The following is a 20,580-nucleotide window of genomic DNA, read 5'->3' as shown; positions in this document are numbered from 1 at the left end:
CATTCGTCTTATGTATCAAACAGGCACACGGGGCTGGAAGCACAGAATGATATGTCATTTTATGTGAGTCATCGCAAGGTGCACTTCTATCCTTAATGCATAAGCATTTCGAGGAGGATCGCGCACATAACAGGCAGAGATATTAAAAGTGAGGCAGATCACATAATCCGGTGAATTTATTAAAGTTTACACAATTAACGAGGGAAAATTTTTGCATGAGATTTCTCTGCTCTATAATGCAGGCATAAATCAAGGCACAAACAGGATGGAGACACAGGTATAGGCATCAAAAATGCACTCAGAAAATCTCTACAATAAGAATCAAACTATGATAAAACTCCCTGAGCAGAAAATCATCAGATGGTACAGATTAAGCAGCCACGCATTAATTGAGGCTGGGTGTTCGTCACAAAAAAATATTGGCTATTGTCACGGAGCAGTTACAGAAAAGTTGTTAAAAAAATTCAATTTATTAAATTAACCAATAGATCTCATGCGTAGCAGAGGAAAATGATTGAAATGACATGCGCGACAGGAACAAGGGCTTGAAGTTTCAAAAAAATCAGTGAGCAGCTGGCACTAGTAGAAAAATATGAGTAGCTGCATTTCATTGCTTTTTTCCATCATGGACAAAGCATGAACATTGTTAGAAACAGAGCATGCTGAAATGGCATTGCTACAATAATAAAAAAACAGGGTTACTGTGAGTTTGTTTTTATATCTTTAGTTAGAGTTGAGCCCTAAATTGGAAGGTTTGAGTCTTTGATGGAGTGCCTGTTGTCACTGACTGCAGCAGCTGACTGCAGGCTGCGTTATAGTTACCATCCGAAACCGCCAAAGAAATCACAGAAAAATGGGGAAAGAACTGCCAAAAAAAGACATAAGGCATGGAATCAGAGAGACTTGTGACTTCCAGGACAAACACCCAGCCATAGAAATAATTATGCTTCTGGGAGAAATAAAAGAAGACCCAGAACCTCCCACACATTCCCATTTCATCCCACCAACAGACAAGCCTTACATCATCACACTATCTCGCATCTGGATCACTTCAATGGACAACTGCTAGCACAGCTGGACTATGACAGTTTTGTCATGCGTGGACCACAGTGCTGGATACCATCTTATGCTGCACCAGAAGGTACGTCAATTTCCCCACGTCCAGTGAAGTATTTTAAACACTGAATCATACACAAAATGTGATTAGCAGGCAGTCCCATTCGCTGCATAATTATCTGTAGCCTTAGTAAATTAGACGATAATTTCATGCGTGCGCACCAACATACCATCGTCAGACCACTGACCGGGAGTTTTATGTACATAAACCTTGCCCTAAGTCTCTCAAATATATAGTGAGCCCTATTATATCCAAAACAAAGACATATTTTTTTCTTGATTTGGCTCTGTAAACCACAATTTTAGATTTGTAATCAAATGTATCAAATTGTAATACACATGTAGTGTAATTTCTACATGGTGAAGCCAAGGTGAGAATCTGCTCTTACCCACATATGAATTGTTTGATTACAAATTTAAAATTGTGGAGTATAGAACTAAGTTGATAAAAAATATGTATTTTCCCAAATGCTATGGAGCTCACTGTAAACATCTAATACTCCCTGCTACAATGTATTGCCTAATAAATATCTTGTATGAAGTTCTTTCCCTGTTTATACAATGCCAATACTGTACTGTTAAAGAATTGAAGAGACTCTATAAAGGTTGAACACAAAACTGAAATACATCTCTGCTTTATCTATTTTCACTTTTCACTTTGATCTTCAGGAACAGTGAACAGTGATCTCTCACACGCAGGCATGCACACTTACGACTGTTCGCACACTCACTTGGTGATCTCCCACACGCAGGCCTGCACACTCACGACTGTTCGCGCACTCACTTGGTGATCTCTCACACGCAGGCGTGCACACTCACGACTGTTCGCGCACTCACTTGGTGATCTCTCACACGCAGGCGTGCACACTCACGACTGTTCGCGCACTCACTTGGTGATCTTGAATATCCTCAGCAGGCGCAGGGCTCGCAGGACGCTGATCCCAAAAGACATGCCGGGGCTGAAGCACGTCCAGAGCACCTCAAAGATGCTGCCCACTATCACCTGTGAAGCACAGTGACCAGCACAGACAAGCAGGGCGTTAGCAGCTTTTAGACAGCAGAAAACAACAGAGAGGCTTTATTCAACAAACTATTATTTTAGATTTTCTGTGAAATTTACACCTGTTGTCCCAAGCATGGTATACAATATCAGTTATGTTAGCAAAGAATACACTTTTCTATTAGGGAGTAATTTATTCCATATTCTTTGAATGATCTGGAATAGGGTAAAATTGTCTACACTGTCTACATTTTAAAAGTAACACATCAATTTGAGGAAGTATTAAAATAAATGCAGTGTTTTGCATAAGAAAACAATATAGACAACTCAGTACAAGCTGTCTACATAGCTGCAAATAATTTCATATGTGGACAACCAGAACACATTTCTGAGACATCCCTAAACATACATAATGGTTCTCTCCTAAACACACATACAGGTATGTACACTCACATTGTTTCTCTCAATCAACTGATTCGGTCATGTTAGTAAAGGATGACAGAGAAAAAGGAATGAACTCACTCCACAGTCGAAGCAGTTGAAGGACGAGTGGAAGTACAGTCTGGGTCCCAGGCCATACATCTTCAAAAACATCTCAGTGAGAAACAGACCCAGAAAGAGGAATTCTGCATAGTCTGCAGAAGGAAAGCAACAGTGCAGGCAATCAGCAGAGGAAACTCAAGAGTGAAAGACACTGAACTGCTACAGATGCTCTTTAGATGAACACGGGCGTGGACCTCCTTGTTCTGACCGCACTCTCTGCAGGGAAAGGGCACTACCCTGAATCCAGCCTGAAAGAACAATTAAGGGTCCCGGAGCGGCGGCTCAACGCAACGCGGGGCGGGACCGGGGGAGGCGACCTACAGAGGAAGTCGGAGAGCCACCGCGGCTGGTGGTGGTGCACGATGGCCACACACAGCGTGTTGAGGGCCACCAGGCCCAGCACGGTCCAGTAGAAGGACTGGCTCTTCACCATGCGCCGGACGGAGATGCGCAGCATGCGCTCCTTGCGCCGCAGGTAGGCCGTCGGCCCTCTCTTGGCGCTCCTGATGCTGGACCTGGCCAATGGGACGCCTAAGGGGAAGAGGGGCGGGCGCAGGGAGACATAAAATGAGTGATGAATGTCCTTCAAACTGGTGCTTGGCGTGTCCTTCTGTCACCTTCGTATGCTGTCTTTTCATAGTCTAATCCAAGAAACAGGAGTGTAACAGTTTCTCGACTGAGTCATTTGCAAGCAGTGCTTCTTTTTGATACAGGCACCTGCAGGTATCTGCTAGTCCCACAGTTTCCTCGTGAGAGTGAACACACGGGCCTCAGACTCACCCACGGAGGAGATATCGGTGTACTGATCGTCCCCCGGGCCGTGGCGGATCATATCTAGGCGGCTCCTCTTTATGGTGGCTCTCTTCAGCACTGCGACCGTGAGGGGCATTAGAACACGCTGTTAATCGCACAGCACACACTGCTGACACTCACCACCACAAAATAGTCCCTCGGTCACACAGCACCCATGCACCTGCCAGACGCACGAGAACAAAATGTTAAATAAACAAATACTGACAATACGTACACATGTGTAGTACTGAAACTGACACCCATGAAGAAGATTCACATGGAATACCACTATATAAACAAGTGCATGTGCATACTGCATATTTAAGCAAACATTCAGTTACCAACGAGAGGCAGACATTGAATTTTCTTTCACTGACTGACTTTACTGCAAGGAAATTACCGTTGTATCATATAATAATTATGATTGGATTACTTTTGAGATTCCAATGGAAAAGACCCTGAACTGTGTTCAGTCAACATTTGTCCTTAACTTTCAGTCAATGCAAACACTACAATTTTTCTTCACAAGCTCAGTTTGGTAAGTTTGTTTAAGTGATCATGAACATAAACTGTGAAGGACAAAATAATACTTTTCAGTTTTAATTTTTAGTCAAAGGACAAATGTTGTTTGAATCCCAGCCCATGTCCCATTCTACAGTGATAAGTAAATGTTCTTCATTGCAAGAACTTATGTTTATACACCAATTGCCAAAAAGTAATATATTTTAATTGCATAACCAATGGATTCCTTTAAAAATCATACAGTGAGACAATGAGACAACACAACCCAAGAGTTTGGCTCACAACACTATGTTAATTGTGACAAATAACTCAACAGCCCACGGATGATAATGACACAGGGAACAGAAACAGTTACAGAGTACTTGTATGAGTCAAGACAAGGTAAATAACTAGAACACTGAAGTTGATGATGAGAAATGAAGAGAAATTAGATTGTCAAAATGTGTGTGACGTGAAAGAAATATGGCGATTAAGTGTGGAATACTGATGTGGTGAAGCAGGTGGGTCATATTCGAGAACATCCCTAAGTGTCTTACCTTCAGACCCATCGTACATAACGATATAACAATTCTGACACACTTTATCGCAAAACATTTGTGAAGGGAATATCTATTTGTGCAGGCACCTCTGCTCCCTCCTACCACACTCAATGCTTCCCGCCCTCTCTCATCTAAGGATCTGGCCTTTTGTTAAGGTTGAATTTATTCATTATTTACCTTTGTATCCCCTTATAAAAGGAGTACAAGCACAAGTCTGAAAAGGAATGTCTGCTGCACCCGAACAGAAGATGCAGCCAACATTTTCTTTTCTCAGTTACCAAGGCAACATTGGTGTGCTCATTTATAAAGGCAATTATTTCTTGTGTTTCTTATTGCCACTGAAACAGCTGGACCATTTTCACTTTTTGTTGTCTGCCAACAAAAGTCATTCTGGAGGCCAGGTCCCCCTGTATTTGTACTGTCATTAACGAAGGCAATGTAAACTGCATTTTTTTTTTCTACTGGGGTCCAGTCACTGGGAACAAAAGGTGACAAGGAAGTATAAGAATAGAAGCTGTTCCTCACCATGGTTACTGGCTCTATTTCATTCAGACATCCATTTGGGAGTTGTCAATCAAAATTTAATAAAAAACTATTGTTTGTTTGGAGGGGGGCATACTTCAATTCATAGGGTCCTACCTTTGTGCGTTTATGTGTGTTAGGCTGAAAAAAGTTGTAAACCCAATTTTGAAATGAGCACCACACTTGATAGCTGGAGTGGGAGCAGTATTGTGGCGACTGAATAATTTCCCTATTCCAACCAAGACAAACATTCTTTGGTTCCTCTTTTCCTGACTTATATGTCATATTACTTCTGTTCTGAATGTTGTACAATTTTTGTGGGAACTATGCACCACTCCAACACCAAATGAAATGACATTGATCAAAGGTAAACAATGCACCAAAATTCATAAACCATCCATGTATAAATAAAGCTCACATGCACACATAGGCTACAGAACACATGCACACATCTCACGTGTGACATATTCATCTATGCCAGAATTAAATACTCTTTCCTGCTTTCCAGTCAAAACATTATTGAAAAAGAAAACAATTTGCTAATTCATCTAATAAAGTTCAAAAAATACACAGAAAGCCTGATCATTCCTCATGAGATTCCTCATGAATTAACCTGTGACTGATGGTAGACATAATGAAACAAATTTCACATTTAAAAATTGTATTCTTAGTTTTATTAATTCTGTTTGCTGTATTCAGTACAGACCTTCTGAGTGTTCTTTACAAAAAGAAAGATTAAAGTAATTGCTCCAAGGAAGGGTATTCACTTGAAAGAGATATGCTGTCTTCAATTACCCGCCTACAGTAATGTCACATTAGAGCGATTATATCATAAGAACATGTTGAATTTCTAATAAAAAAAGAACCCAAACAGATGGAACCAATCTGGTGTCACATGAAAGACAGACGATAACACTGTAACTGCCACAGCACTGTTAAAACGTGCACAAACAGAAGGTGGGATGTAAAGAAACATAGCCCATTATGTGGTTTAATTTTTACAGTATATGAAATGTTACTCTTACCATCCAGTGCAGACGGTCCTGAATTTTTATTCTCTTCTGCCAGCATCACTTCCTCTGTTAATTTTTTGTTCAAAACAGAAAATTAAACATGTTCGTACGAAGACATGGGTCGTTATTATGGGACTACGAACAAATCAACACTCTATTTACGTCACTAAGTGTCTGAAGTTTGAAAACAATCACAATTTACTCTATAATCCAGTCCGGGCCATTAACCTGTTTCCAAACTCATCAGGCGAACACTCTCTGGTCCTTAAAGAGGAATTTTAAAGGTTGTTTTAATTCTAAAAAAATGTTTTTGATCCGCTACGGCATGTCTGTATGCCGCATTATCCAGTCTAAGGCCATAATGCAGAGCCCTGAGGCTACAAGCATCCAATTCAACTTCTCAGATTTGTTTCTGTGAACCAGTGAGTGACTCAGCATTGCTTTACTTATCCCTATCTGGAACAGAGGGCATCAAATGCTTCCAAAGATACATTTTTTTTTTTTTTTACAGGTGTTTTTGTCATCATGCTGCTGAGCTGCAGCGGCACAGCGTACGAAGAGCAGCCGCGCAGGGCGCAGCGCAGCGAGGGTACCTGCGCGATCTATCCAGGCTCGATAGCCGTTCAGCTCCCGTTCGATCTGCTGCTGCCTCCTCAGCTTCATGAAAGCCCTGCGGTTCTCCACTCTCTCCCTCTCTTTGGCAAACTCCCTGCAGTTAAAACACCCAGGAGTTATCCGCGAGGAGCCTCGCTTCACGGCAAACGTCTTTAATAAAAGCAATCATTTTGTCTGGGACGGGCCGTTGCCTCCAGTCTGCACAGTTGATTACTGTGCGCCATGCATTATCCTGTCCAGCCATTTCATTAGCCTGAGCTTGAAGCAGCAGTAACAGTGTTTAAAAGCAATGGCGGCCACTGGGGAGCGGTGAAATACGCGCTGCACTCACCCTGAGAGGACTCCTAACACCAGGTTCAGCACAAAAAAGGACCCAATAATTATAAGAGGGATAAAGTAGAGCCAGTTCCATGTGGAGCCTAAGGCATCGTTGGTCTGTGGAAACATGACACAGAGAATTTTAACAAAATGACAATGACAAGTACATTGAAACTGGACCAGAGGACAGCGAGACAACAGGCGTTTTGTGAGGGACAGGTTGATTAAGACAAGCTGGACAAAATCCACTTTGTGGACAGTGTCAGATGTTAATCCAGCATAACTGCAGCAGGATTCAAATGGGCCAAATTACAATTTTAAAATTCTTTTAGAAACATACACGTGTGCACCCAAATACACATCAAGTGATGATATTTGAGCAATTCCTAACGGATTAACACGATTAAACGGACCTTCCAGTACAATTTTTTGGGCCTTCCACCGCTGTCCCTTGTTTGCGATGAGGACGGAATTTTCCAGAGCTCTGCGCTTGCACCTGTCCGGGGAACGTGAGCGGTTTGGCTGCGCTGACCGTCCGCAGCTGCCGGAGAGGAAGGCCGCACAGCCACAGATGCCCCCGATAACGAGATATCTTCCATCTCTATCAGCTCAAAGGCCTACAGCAGGGCTGTTTCCCTAAAAGGCCATGCTAGTGCTCTCAGACTGACATTATTATGTCACCGACATTATTGCTTGGAAAACTGGTGAAGATAACGCTGAACAAGCCAGATGCTGTATATACCGTATTTGCTTCCGTAGAATTTCCTTCTGTCATATAAAATGACATCATGTCATGATTGGTGCTGTGTCTAAATCTATATGAGTTTTATTTATTTATTTTTCAAATTAAAGGTAAATACAACACAGAAATATTAAATGTTTTATAGTACTGTACACTGATGCTAAATTAATCTGTATAAAAATGGTTAAAGTACTAAATATTTTTAGTATGCAAAAACACAATCATATTACTTTCTTTTAATACTAATATTTTTTCTATTTTACTAATTTTATATGATAATTCTTTTTTTTTACTTCAAGACAAAAAAAGTTGCACTACCTATAACAGTAACAATGTGGCAAACAAAATGAAAGAAAACAGAGCCTATTGCAGGATATAAAGCAGTGCTTGTGCGCGTGTGAGAGGCAGTGTGAGGGAGCTGCAGTGCTGCGTTCGGGCCCTTGCAGCGCCTTCCTCACAGGTGCGGTCGGTAAATCAATTAGCGCGGATGTGCTGGCACTGAGACTCCGGAGCCAGACAGGAAAAAGCGGTACAGCGGGCATTTCAGACAGGCGCTGACGCTGCGCGTCCACAGCTGTGAGAACATGGGACACTGTGGCACGGCCTCGGTGAAGGTTCGAGTTGGGGAAGGCTAAAACTGTCGCGCACGAACTGCTAATTGCGCTGGTTCCGACTGGTTTCGTGTGATGAGCAGATCAATTCCCAGAGGGAACGGGTCGATCCCCTTTGTACTTGACTTCATCAAGTGCAGCGGTAAAACCATCGCTGGTTTCACATTCAGTCATTTTAATAATAATAGCCATTTCAACTGCTGTTACAATACAGACATTGAAGGTTGGTGTTAACTTTATACCAGTCCTTCTTTCAATTATAATCATATTAAATGATACCAAGGCAGTGATACCAGATCAGACACAATTAAATAAAAAGGAAGAACCAAGTCAATTTTCAGTTTAAAGGTAAATTTGTAGGCTCTTTTAAATAAAAACCCAGAAGCTTCTGCTATACAAATAAACCTGCCAGACAGATTCAGCATTTCCAGAAATATCCCTCCCCACAGATCACACGCATTGTCTCAACACCGAGAACCTGTCTTCACTCTCAGAGTTAAATCAATGCACAGTGGATGCTGTGGTGTCATACTGAAATGCCAGAAGGCATCTGGCAGCCTAATAATGGCGAAGAGATTATTTGAAGACGTCGCACAAATGGTTCACACACGGGAGCGTAAAAAGGCAACCGCGATGCATTCGAGCCACATGCTAGTGTCTGTTCAGTTCCAGAAATGCAATGCAGTGCAAACTGAATACGGGTCTTTCTTCCATTGCCCCTGTGTATGTCTCCAACAACAACACATGGAAGTGGAGATCATGCCTAATTGAGTTTGTGGGTTTGGAGGAAGACAAGGGGGGGGGGGGGGGGGGGGGGGAGTGTTTAGCACAAGCGGCATCATCAAAATGCTCAGTCACAAGGATCCTTCACGAAGAGGCATAATATCAACTGACCTGACCTCCGCCGCTCCTTTATCAGCCTTCACCATTCAGACGGTGCAGTCTTTTAACAAGCTATTAGGCTGAACAATGGGCAGCGAAGAGTCAGGCAGAGGGGGCAGCTGACACCTCCTCCAGAGAACAATGCGCAGAGCTGTCAGCCCTCTGCCTGCCTCCCGGCTCTACTGCACGCGCTCAGTCCGACAGGAGGCCGACACCCAGCTACGCAGCTGGGCAGTCTGTAACATTACAGCGGCTATCTAAAAAATGTGCTATTGATTTGTTACATGCGTTTTATGGTATGAATAAATGCCAAAACAACACAGGCTGAATATTTCTGTGCAGACTGCAATGCAAAACACAGGGCATACCATAAATATCTGCATAGATATTTATATATAGATATAATATATGCATAGTTTTCTCTTTCAAATGGTTTCTTTTTGGAGATGAAATAACAAAGGATATCAAACTAGATCATTCAAATTATTCACTTATTTCTGAAAAAGAAAATCTCACAGCACTGTTGCAGAACCTGAAGACACCAATTAGTTGAGCAGGTTTGCAAGAACAAAATTTAAAAAAAAGACTAGATTCACAGAACTAAAGTGGAGAGAATGAAATTACTAACTGCAGGGAAGGAGAACTAATTTATCTCCTTGCTGACTCTAAGGCCAACAAACAACTATGCCATATATACAGAACAAACAGAGCGATCCATTGGCCCAGGACAGACATGAGCAATCAATCCAATATTGTCTCTATTGAAAATAAAATTATCCTAGACCAAGTGCTTTCTGGTCACTGCTTATACACTTACTTTTTTTTGTGTTTTATGTATTTTGTGTTTTATGTATTGAATGTGTAAGATGTGAAAAGATGCAAATGAAAAAAGGGATCACAAATAAAAGATTCATAAAACACTGAGACACCTGCACTCCCTTTTGAAGAGACTGGTGGAGCCATCAGCATACACCCTCTCTTTTCAACAGCATTATGGAAGCAACCTCTCCACAATTTCCACTTTCCCCCAAGCCTCCGTCACATGACCACATTTCAATATCTTCCAATCATATGTCTTCCATATCCTTCACTTCTCTCCTTCAATCTGTCAGTCTGCCAAGAGAGCTAAGCAAGGGGGCTGGTGTTTTCAGAGGAGTAAAATGCATTACCTGACACTGATTTACGAGCTGTCTGGGACCAGCACTGTGTGCATACTGCCCATTTTACAGTAACTGAAAGCTGAATTAATTCTCCAGTCTCCTCCACCACATCCCAGCATGCTCTACTTGCTTCTTGCTCGCTATTATACCTATTCTTTATATGCCGCCAGGACCAAAGCTGCCAATTCCAACTTTTAAATTAACGGAGAGCAGATCAACCATCTTGAAGATTAGGCATAAACTCCACGCCTGTCACCTTTGCCGCCAATTCATTTATCTGAAAATTGATATAACCAATGACCGACAAATTTGACTTATGATGAAAAACAGAAACAATGCACTGTAGCTTTTGGCCTCAAGTAAGCTATTTATTATTCTTGGTACATACTGTATGAAATCAGCTGGTCTGGTATGTATGGGGAAAAACAATGCATCCCACGGGTGCACTGACTCTGATTCATTTGTTCAAACATCTGAAGGCCGCCAGGGATATCATTTTTCAGTGTACACCTACTTGGTAGGTATTATTAAATAAGATAATCCCAAACCCACACCATGTAAAGAGCACTTAGAAATTTCTTCATTTCATTTTCAAGCCTTCTTTTCATTGACGTTCCTACAGTTCACTGGTCAGCCCCCTCAGTGTTGACACTAGATTATCTGTCCAAACAGCCTATTTCTGTACTGCTGCATTTTTGAGAACATAAACTAAAAAGTTCTCATGGGGCGGGGTGGGGGTAATATTTACAATGAAAACTTTATTTATTATGTTTCTTTGAATTGTGCCTTTATATGACAGATTTAGGTAATTTCTCCACTGTCCATATTATGCCCAAAACTAGAAAAGACTGCAATATAACACTGGCTTCAGAAGGCCATGACAACAATCTTCATGACAAAAGCTGAGCACTATCACCCTCCAGAAAGCCTGTGATTCACAAGGACAAAAGCTGAATTAATTTCTGCCCCACCTGCTGGTCACAATTTACAATATGGGCCCAAAATACTCACTCTTCTGTGCCTCGGTGGGTATTACCTCGGGAGCCTAGTATAGGTCTCAACACTGAGGTGCAGTCTGACACATATGATCCATATGATTTATATCAATTAGACTCACAGAGCGTGACTCAAACCTGCTGTCCCTCCGCACCGTGACTGTGAAATAAGGTCAGAGAGACGCACCCCATCAGTTGAAGAAAATTAAAATGTGCAGAAGAATGAGCAGATCAGATGGGGAAGAGGAGGAGAGAGCAAATCCAATTAGAGATGAGATCATCATCCTCTTACAAGGACCATTTAGTTGGAATACTCTAAAGCTAAATATAATAATGGTCATAGGTGTCTTGTGTAATATTGCAGGAATCTATTCAGAAGGTGTCAGGTGCACGGTTGTTTCAGCAGAGGACGCAGTGTCTTTGCATATTTTAAACAGTTTAAAATATTTACCATATATCAACAATTTCAAGTTAAATATTAAAATAACCTAGTATTTTTTCAGTTAGCCCAATGCAAATCAAGAGGGTAACAGACAGTTGACCTGGCATCTCTGCTACCCCCCAAGTACAAGCGTTAAAATGGTTTGGTCTGAGGAACATTGCAAAGAGAATGGGTGCATGCAGCTGTGATGTAACTGAGCTAAATTTTATATGGTGACTTGCGGGGCAGATGCCATTGTTTCAGCAGTGAAGTAGATGTTATGGGTTACTACAACAAATGACCTGTTCTCACTTTGTGGTTTTTTCTGTGGAGTTAATTACCAAGCATTACCCTCATCTGACACAAGGTTACTGTGCCGTGTGCTGTGTACTGAGGGATGAGTTTTTACATTTTGTTTGAACCACAGCAGGAAAACACAGCGCATCCAGAATGGCGCTTGCTATTGAAGAACAGTATTTCATTCAGGCCAGAGATGGAAGAGTGTATTTAAAAACCACTGAAGGCTTGCATGGAAATCACACTGTTTTAGAAGGCAATACGAGACAGTACACGCACACTGCGATGTGATCTTTCCCGGACCACGTTAGGACTCACGTTGTAGAGCACGGTAGTCCAGCCCTCCATGGTGATGCACTGGAAGACAGTTAGCAGGGCAAAAAGGATGTTGTCGAACTGGGTGATTCCGTCATTGGGTCCGATCCAGTTGCCCGTGCAGTTGTAATTGGGCGGGCAGTTTCTTGACCCACACGGGAACTTAAATTCTTCTACCTCACTCTCTGGACAACAACAACAAAATGATCACGACAGCTTTTCTTCAACCAGTCTGTACTTAAATACAATATAAAATCATAAAATCATAAAACTTACAGATAAAGCTCATTCTGATATGTAACTTTAAAGGCATAATAATAATAATAATAATAATAATAATACTAAAATGATTCTGAAATTGCAGACAACAGGAGCACAAAATGAAAAATAAAATATTACAAGTGTGAGACAAGAACTGAAGTTCGTAATTCAGTCAGCTATTTAAGAAAATCAAAGACCTCAATTAAAAAGATCTTACTCATGCAGAAATGATGTGTCAAAATAGAAAAAACTTGTGCACTTACTATGCTCCAGTCAGTCTCTTTTCAATTCATATATAGGTCAAACCCTTCAGCAATTACAAAATACTACATAAATGTTGAGTCCAATAAAATATTGAGTACTGTACATTAGAAGGAGTGATGTCTTTTTAATTTTTGTTATCATTTATATCCATGGTGTAACATTAGGTTTGTGCAGCTGCACCAAAAATGGCTATCAAGAATGCTCCAACATTGACCACCAACAATGGCTCAACAGAAATACTCCAAGTCTGTCCAAATACTGAATGGCTCTCTGGCTAATTGTTCGCCTATTCTAATGGAACTATCTCTGGCCTGCACAGGCTGCTGATATAAGGGTATCGATCCATGTGCCACAGCCACAGCCTGTCTCCCCCTCCCTTACCAAAGGGGATGGAAAGGGGCGTGCAGGTGCTATGGAGCTTTCCGCTGTAGAACTCCAGGCCAATAATGGCGAACATGAGGATGGCAAAGAAGAGGAGGAGACCAATCTGCAGCAGCGGCACCATGGCCTTCATGATGGACTTCAGCACGATCTGCAGACCTGGGTACGAACCAATCAACACTTAGCCACACTGCAGAGCAGAGCATACAGCTTCTTCAACACTGGACATTTCCCCATAAAGCAGTACCATCAGCAAGCACTTCCATCAGTAATTACCACCAAATTCAAGGATTGTCAGAGTGCACACTGTGAAATATGTTTCCATTTATTTATATAATAATATATAAATGGAGTGTGTATGAATGTGAAGCAGGGCGTTCCTGCAAAAGAGCATCCGTGCTCAGCGAACCTGCCCTGGGTAAATAAAGGTTAAATAAAATAAAATAAAAATCAGAACAACTAACCACGCCTAAAGATTATTTATTATTTTAACCGGCTTTTGTATGTTTATATATTTCTATCTTTTCAATGAGAAATAAAAGTAGTTTGGGATCCATGAAATGGCAGGGACCCTGTTGAAGGGTATGGGCACTGTCCTGCAAACTCGATATTATATTGACAGTTTCTACTGTATGCGTCTAACAGTGACCCTATCTACTCTTTAAGAGTTAAAAACACTATCAGAGCCTTACATTTTTCAGTGTACACATTCTCCTACACTGACTCCTACAACCTATAGGATTACCATTACGGATAAATGAGACCCTTTTCCTTTTAAAAAGAACTTACTGGGGATCCCCGAGACCAATTTGAGGGGTCTGAGCACCCGTACGGCCCGCAGTGTCCGCAGGTCCACTGGGATGTTCATATGAGATTCGGCTGTGGCCAAAATCCTGTGGGCACAGGACAACAGAGAGGTTAGCCACCTGCTCATTCATCATACAAATGAACTTTTCGTTACACGCTACTATCAGATAAACAATGTAATATCAACAGATCCTTAAAGCAGAGATCCACCCTCAAGTGTTTGTCAAGTACGCGGATTTGGGAGGTTTGAAGGACAGGATAATAATTCATTTGTGCTGATTCTGGAGCCAGCAGGAGAAACCAAGGTTGGTTCTCTGAAGATTCAATGCAGCATGTTTTATAAATGGCAACACCCCTGCATCAACAAATGAGATGCCTTTCAATACACAGTTTACCCATGAGATTATCACAATGCCACAATACCAATTATGTCCCTCTGATTGTTTATCACCTATTCCGTATATACTGCATATTTTATTGGCATGAAACAATTTTTCTTTTTGAACCATTAATTTCAGAATGTAGTACCATATATTATTTTACACTGTGGTAATTCTGTGATATTCGATAGAATTACACCCTGAACTGTACATGAGTGAATAGTTCACATGGATGCAAATGTAAGGTGTAAAATATATACACTCAACTCGTCCATTAGGCACAGAGAAAGGAAATGCACGTCCACCTCCACAATTCACACAAGCAGGTTAAAAAATCCCATTAAATCATAACTGTTTTAAAAACCTAAGAATGTCATTCACGATTAATTCCGCTTCAGATGTGAACACCTAGCCCTCAGCTAACATCGTAGCATCACACACTGACACACCCTGCTGTGGAGCTGGAGCAAGGGGGTGTGGCAGATGGCAGACAGTGGAGGGTGGGGTGGGCTCAGTCTGTGGATTACACAAGATAGCTAGAGAGACAAGAGGGAGGGAGAGAGGGAGAGAGAGAGAGTGAGACAGAAAGAGAGATAGGGAGGGAGCGAGAGAGAGAATGAGACAGAGAGAGGAGAGAGAAAAGAGAGAGAGAGAGAGAGAGAGCATGGAGGAGTCCTTGTTTTGGGTGTGTAGGAGGCAGGGAACAGCTATTAGGAGCATAACGACTGCAGCTCCTTCAAGGCCAGGACCATGCACTGCCTGAGCAGTGAGACAAACGCAAAGGTCTATGCCCTGTTTAAACATTTAAAATAACAGGGCGCACAGATGACACAACAAAATGGCAGATGGCAGAAATAGTTTACAATGTCTCTGTAGTATATTCAGGATTTTAAAATGGAATAGAAGCTGAATTTTCTGCCAGACTGCTTCTGAATAGGTTCATCGTAGTCTGTTTGGCAATGTTAATACACTGAGCTTCCCACCCTAAACCCCAAATATGAGTCTACTGTATGCTATAAGTGTTTCAGCATTCCAGGAAGTGGCTCCTAGGAAAATCAATTCCACAGAAAACACAAAACCATTTGCAACCATTATTTAAAAGAAAATATGACAACAACAGCTGCGCTGCACACAAGTAATAGTAATAATGAGAGCAGTGTCAGTAATAACAGTGATTACGAGGCAAATAACAATCCACTCGACAATCCAGTGCAGGGGTGCGAAACGGACATTTCTAATCCAAATTAAAGGTGCAACAAGAATGCCGCTTAAGGACACATGTACCCAGGCTCGGAGGCCCACCCCTCCCACCGTGGAAGTGGTACAGTCCGCAGACTTTCAATAGGAAGCCGTCAGGAAGTGGAACACGTGCGGAGCAGCTCATTATGAAATGCAAATGTTGTCCTTTACTTGATGTGCTTCCTATTAGGCGGGAGTCTAATTTGAGATGTGCTGCAGCAGGTGAGGGGAAAGTAAAGAGTCTGGCTCATTTATTTCGTAAGCCCTCACAGGCCGTGACACTTTAGTGTATCGGTGAACAGAAGAGACCACTGTAGCGTACAATAGTCATATTCATTGCTAAACAATCTCTGAAGTTTTTGATCTTTCACTTCTCCTCTTCTGAACAAAAGGAACCGTCATCCTCCGCCACCAGTCTAGGACCTTAGGGTCTGTTTTATTACCCGTCTGGAAATGCAAAACCAGACACCTTCTCATCTCAACAACACAGAATGTAGGGCGGACTTCCTTTTAACCCTGAGATAATCAGGACTGATAGATCAGGTGGTCCCACCACACAGGGATTCCTCAGCACCGAAATTCCTCCTTCGTTCTCGATCAGAACAGAATCCGGAGCTTTGCCCCTTTTGACAAGACTTGCATGACAAGAGACATGCTCATAAAAATGTACGGTAGCACCTCTGCATCTCACAAAATCTCTGCTGCTGTAACATTAATTGATTCATAAAGGTAGTAGTTCAATGATGAATGTGGTGGTGTCAGCTAACTGTTGAGTTGCGCTTCTTAGTAAAATTACAGAAAGCTCATGAAAAACATGAAAATACTGTTAAATAAGGTAAATTAGTGGAGTGCACATATTCCATGCTGCATTCTTGATGACACAATGGATTCTCTCCTTTGGAGTGGACTAGTACAACCAGAGGAATTTAGGTAATGTCATTATTACCTGCTCACTCTCATAATTCAAACAGACAGTTTGAACAGGTTTTGTATCACCAGGGTCCTCAGAGAGTGTTTCTTTAGTAAGCAAGGCTGCGGTTAAAAAAAGCACTGAAAGATCAGCTCATGACTGTTTATATAAAGCTGTCATAAATGTGGGCCATAGCAAAATTAGCTGCAAGTTCATCGTTTTCACTGATTTTTCTATCTACTCACATTTCCTCTCAGAAGGATTTCAGAAGGATGCCTTTGAATGAACAGAAGTTAATCATAATAAGACATTAAAAGTGAAGTTAATCATAAAAAGACATTAACAGTGCTTTCTCTTCCCGTGCCTTCCATTTAAGGCGCCCTATTTTTAAATTTTTTTCTCTCCATTATAAACCATTGAAGAAACACCGTCAAATGTAATAACATGGTTGACTGCGTGATGTATCGACTACCCAAAAATTACAGAGAAATGATTTTATTCAGCTTTCAAAAAATTCACAGATGAAATGTATATGAATGCATCATCATGTAAATAAATAAATAGATAATAAATAAAATTCTGGCACAGATACAAGGACTCAAACCCAGGCCCTTCTTGCTGAGGGGCAACAGTGCTACCCACTGCACCATGCCGCCCTTGTTTCAGAATTATATTCACCAGCCATTTTACCCCACAGGAAGAGGGTAGGATGACCTCTGGTTACACCACAGGAAGAGGGCAGATGACCTCCGGTTACACCACAGGAAGAGGGCAGATGACCTCTGGTTACACCACAGGAAGAGGGCAGATGACCTCTGGTTACACCACAGGAAGAGGGCAGATGACCTCTGGTTACACCACAGGAAGAGGGCAGATGACCTCTGGTTACACCACAGGAAGAGGGCAGATGACCTCTGGTTACACCACAGGAAGAGGGCAGATGACCTCTGGTTACACCACAGGAAGAGGGCAGATGACCTCTGGTTACACCACAGGAAGAGGGCAGATGACCTCCGGTTACACCACAGGAAGAGGGCAGATGGCCTCTGGTTACACCACAGGAAGAGGGCAGATGACCTCTGGTTACACCACAGGAAGAGGGCAGATGACCTCTGGTTACACCACAGGAAGAGGGTAGGATAACTTCTGGTAACACCATGCACTGCCTTCCCTTCATTATATCTGCCCATCACCTCATTCCACACAGACCTGAAAGGAGCCCGGATTTCCACAGAAGAAAGAGCCGGGCCATCTCTAGGGACAGATTTCAATGGCAAACTCAGAGGCCGGATGCAGAAAGGCAGACACATCCGTGCCTGGGCCCTCTAACTCCAGAGGTACAGTAAGTAACAGACTCATATGCTGTGGAGTAACTAGGGTACAGGGAAAAAGCCATAATATGAACACGAAATTAAAGTGAACGCATGGGAGACAGAGAATATGATGCAATGTGACATCATAAAGCGTACTACGCTGCAGTGCTTCGTAACACTGGAAATAATCATAAACATATACAATACGCATTTCATGCACCATAATGCAGTTTTGTACAAACGTATCCATTACACGGCGAGCTAAATGTCAGCATTTCAACTTTGTAGTCTGAAGCGATCCACAGATAATCCCGAAGCTAACCTAAACATCTGTGCTACATAAATGGCATGGGTTTTTGGTGTTAGCAGTGAGGTGGACACCACGCTGCATATTGAATAATGTGGGCAGTTTGTCAGTGTCCACAGCCGGCTCTCCTGCTTGGTCATTAGCGCAGAGCAATGCTCTCAGCATGATGATGGACCTCAGGATCTCCCGGCTCACGTCCCTTCATCATCTCCTTACACGGCACACCAAGGGGGAGGCAGAGTGGCCCCTAATCCACAGCTTCTCCAGCCTTGTGCTGAGGCTTCCCAGGTTTTCATTCTCACTCAGAAAGACCTGGTGAATACCTCCTGAGGATTTAACAAGCCAAAACCTCACAATGTGCAAAAAACAGAAAACCCTGTGATAACTGTACTGCGGTGTACTTTTATGGGGTTTTTTTCGGCTTCGGTGAGACGCTACATTTGTCACTGCTAAAAGAATCAACATCAGACGCTTTAGCGCAGTTGAGAGGGAGGAAAAAACAGAGGAAGCGGGGCAGGGAGAAGGAAAGCAGGGGGCTGCTGGGAGAAAAGGGCTTCATGCGGTCTCAGGGATGTCAAGGGGCGTGCACCCACTGTGGGCGTGTCCCTAAAGAGGCTATAAAGAGCCCCTACAGCTCAGCTCGTTGTCCCATTTGCTGTCCTTGCTTCCTTTTAATAACAGCACTAATATTGGGAGGGCCAGCTGCGCACGGCGTGTCTGTGGGGAACACGCCATCCAATCTTTTCTATATTGCAATTTCCGAGACCCCCCAAGCACCCTAGCTGCTCTATCCCGTCCAGAAGACTGAGCTCATGAAAAATAAATCACTGAACTACACCACAGATATCACACCTCCTATTCCATCCACATAAATAAAAACACATTCCTGCTGAAATCATCTTTTTTTGGACACCAGGCTAAGGCCTGTTCACCTCCGGCATTTTTTTTTAGACAACACGAGACTCTTGTGCTATTAATTTTCTCGGGCCTGACACTTTAACACGGTTTTATAATGATGAGCAGGATATGATGCATGGATCCATTTTTAGTCACAAGAACTAGAACCATGCAGCCTCAAACATTAGTCACATCTGGGGTGTCAAGACACTTGCACGGTTCGTTTTAATTAAGACTCGAGACAGGTATTAAAATAGCAGACATGCCCGTACAGGAATGGAGATAAAATTTGCTAAATTTATGAGCATGGCATGGCCTGATTTAAACACGTTCTTGTGCTCCTTCACTTGAGATAAAGGCATGTCATTGTGAAGTCGTTGCTTCAGTTTATTTGTCATGGAGACAACAGAAATCCTCCATGGGTTGATCTTTTGATGGCTTCTTGCTTATATAGATGTCCATGTGACCTATGCAGGGCCACACCAGCGGTGCTTCCTCAACAAGACCTCATAATCATAAGAGTAAATTTCCATAATGAAGAGCTTAGTAAAAAAAATCTAAATTATTGTTTAAATAGCCCTATTCCATTTCCATATTTAATAAATAAATATGCAATTTCCATTTCAATTTATTCATTAAATAGAAGCTCTTTTCTGAGTGTGATTCACAGATTATAGCTTGTAAAATAGATGAACAGCAGTACAGACGCAATAATCATTTTTCTGAGTATTACTGTAAAGGTATCATACAATGGAATGTTAAGCTTGGTATATGTACTGTATAACCCAGGAAATATAATCTGGTCCATAATGTAGGAGTCTAAAGTACCGAAAGCACACAGAGAGCGGCAGGCAATAGAGATTTAAAAATCAATCTGGAGCCATGTGGTCCAACACTGTACTGTTCTGCATGTGCTGTTATGTTTGGGGGAATACAGCACACAGCCTCCATCAGGCTATTCACAATGTGTCAGTACACAAATCCCTGTGTGCATCGTTTCAAAAAGATCATTACGAGAAATATAAAACTGATCACTGAAATGAATGTTTCAAACTCGTGACTTGAAGATCTAATGCTTGAAGGAATCTTCTCCACCAAATAGTTCAACTCCTGAATTCTACTGGAAGACTCTTCCAGTTTTGATTCACTGCCAATTTTCTCTACTGCCCTGAGAGCAATGGAGCGTCAGTGAAGATATAAACATGATTAATTAAAGGATTTCAACAATAACGCTTGGCTCTCGTTCAAGCACTTTTATGCTCTCTAATGTTATCTTTATCAGTTGGGATTTGGCAATCAGGGCCTGTAAGATACTGTATTTCATTAGCATAAAGTCTTTCACAAGAAAATATCAGGAAAATTAACTGAACAAATAAGTATCGCTCATGCAAGTCTACAAAAGAGTACGAAGGACCAAA

General features: G+C 42.0%; 1 protein-coding gene across 9 annotated transcripts in view; it reads right to left on the bottom strand.

Annotated features, from left to right (window-relative positions):
- The window catches only part of LOC118226064 (voltage-dependent R-type calcium channel subunit alpha-1E), a 130,299-nt gene that overhangs the window by 33,818 nt on the left and 75,901 nt on the right, over positions 1-20,580 (bottom strand). For all 9 annotated transcript variants that reach the window (XR_004764956.1, XR_004764955.1, XM_035415314.1 and 6 more), the window contains exons 6-15: positions 14,099-14,202; positions 13,310-13,468; positions 12,407-12,588; positions 6,994-7,097; positions 6,641-6,756; positions 6,060-6,113; positions 3,440-3,529; positions 2,981-3,190; positions 2,639-2,751; positions 2,007-2,119 (exon numbers count right to left, since the gene is read on the bottom strand). Coding sequence is in view for 7 of the 9 variants with exons in the window: in XM_035415314.1 (XP_035271205.1) it covers positions 2,007-2,119; positions 2,639-2,751; positions 2,981-3,190; positions 3,440-3,529; positions 6,060-6,113; positions 6,641-6,756; positions 6,994-7,097; positions 12,407-12,588; positions 13,310-13,468; positions 14,099-14,202 (1,245 nt within the window). In the remaining 2 variants the exon portion in view is untranslated. The remainder of the gene's footprint in view (positions 1-2,006; positions 2,120-2,638; positions 2,752-2,980; positions 3,191-3,439; positions 3,530-6,059; positions 6,114-6,640; positions 6,757-6,993; positions 7,098-12,406; positions 12,589-13,309; positions 13,469-14,098; positions 14,203-20,580) is intronic.

This window comes from Anguilla anguilla, chromosome 4 (assembly GCF_013347855.1).
Source record: "Anguilla anguilla isolate fAngAng1 chromosome 4, fAngAng1.pri, whole genome shotgun sequence".
NCBI lineage: Eukaryota > Metazoa > Chordata > Actinopteri > Anguilliformes > Anguillidae > Anguilla > Anguilla anguilla.
Note: the sequence above shows the minus strand (reverse complement) of the source record. Positions and strands in the feature narration are given on the sequence as shown.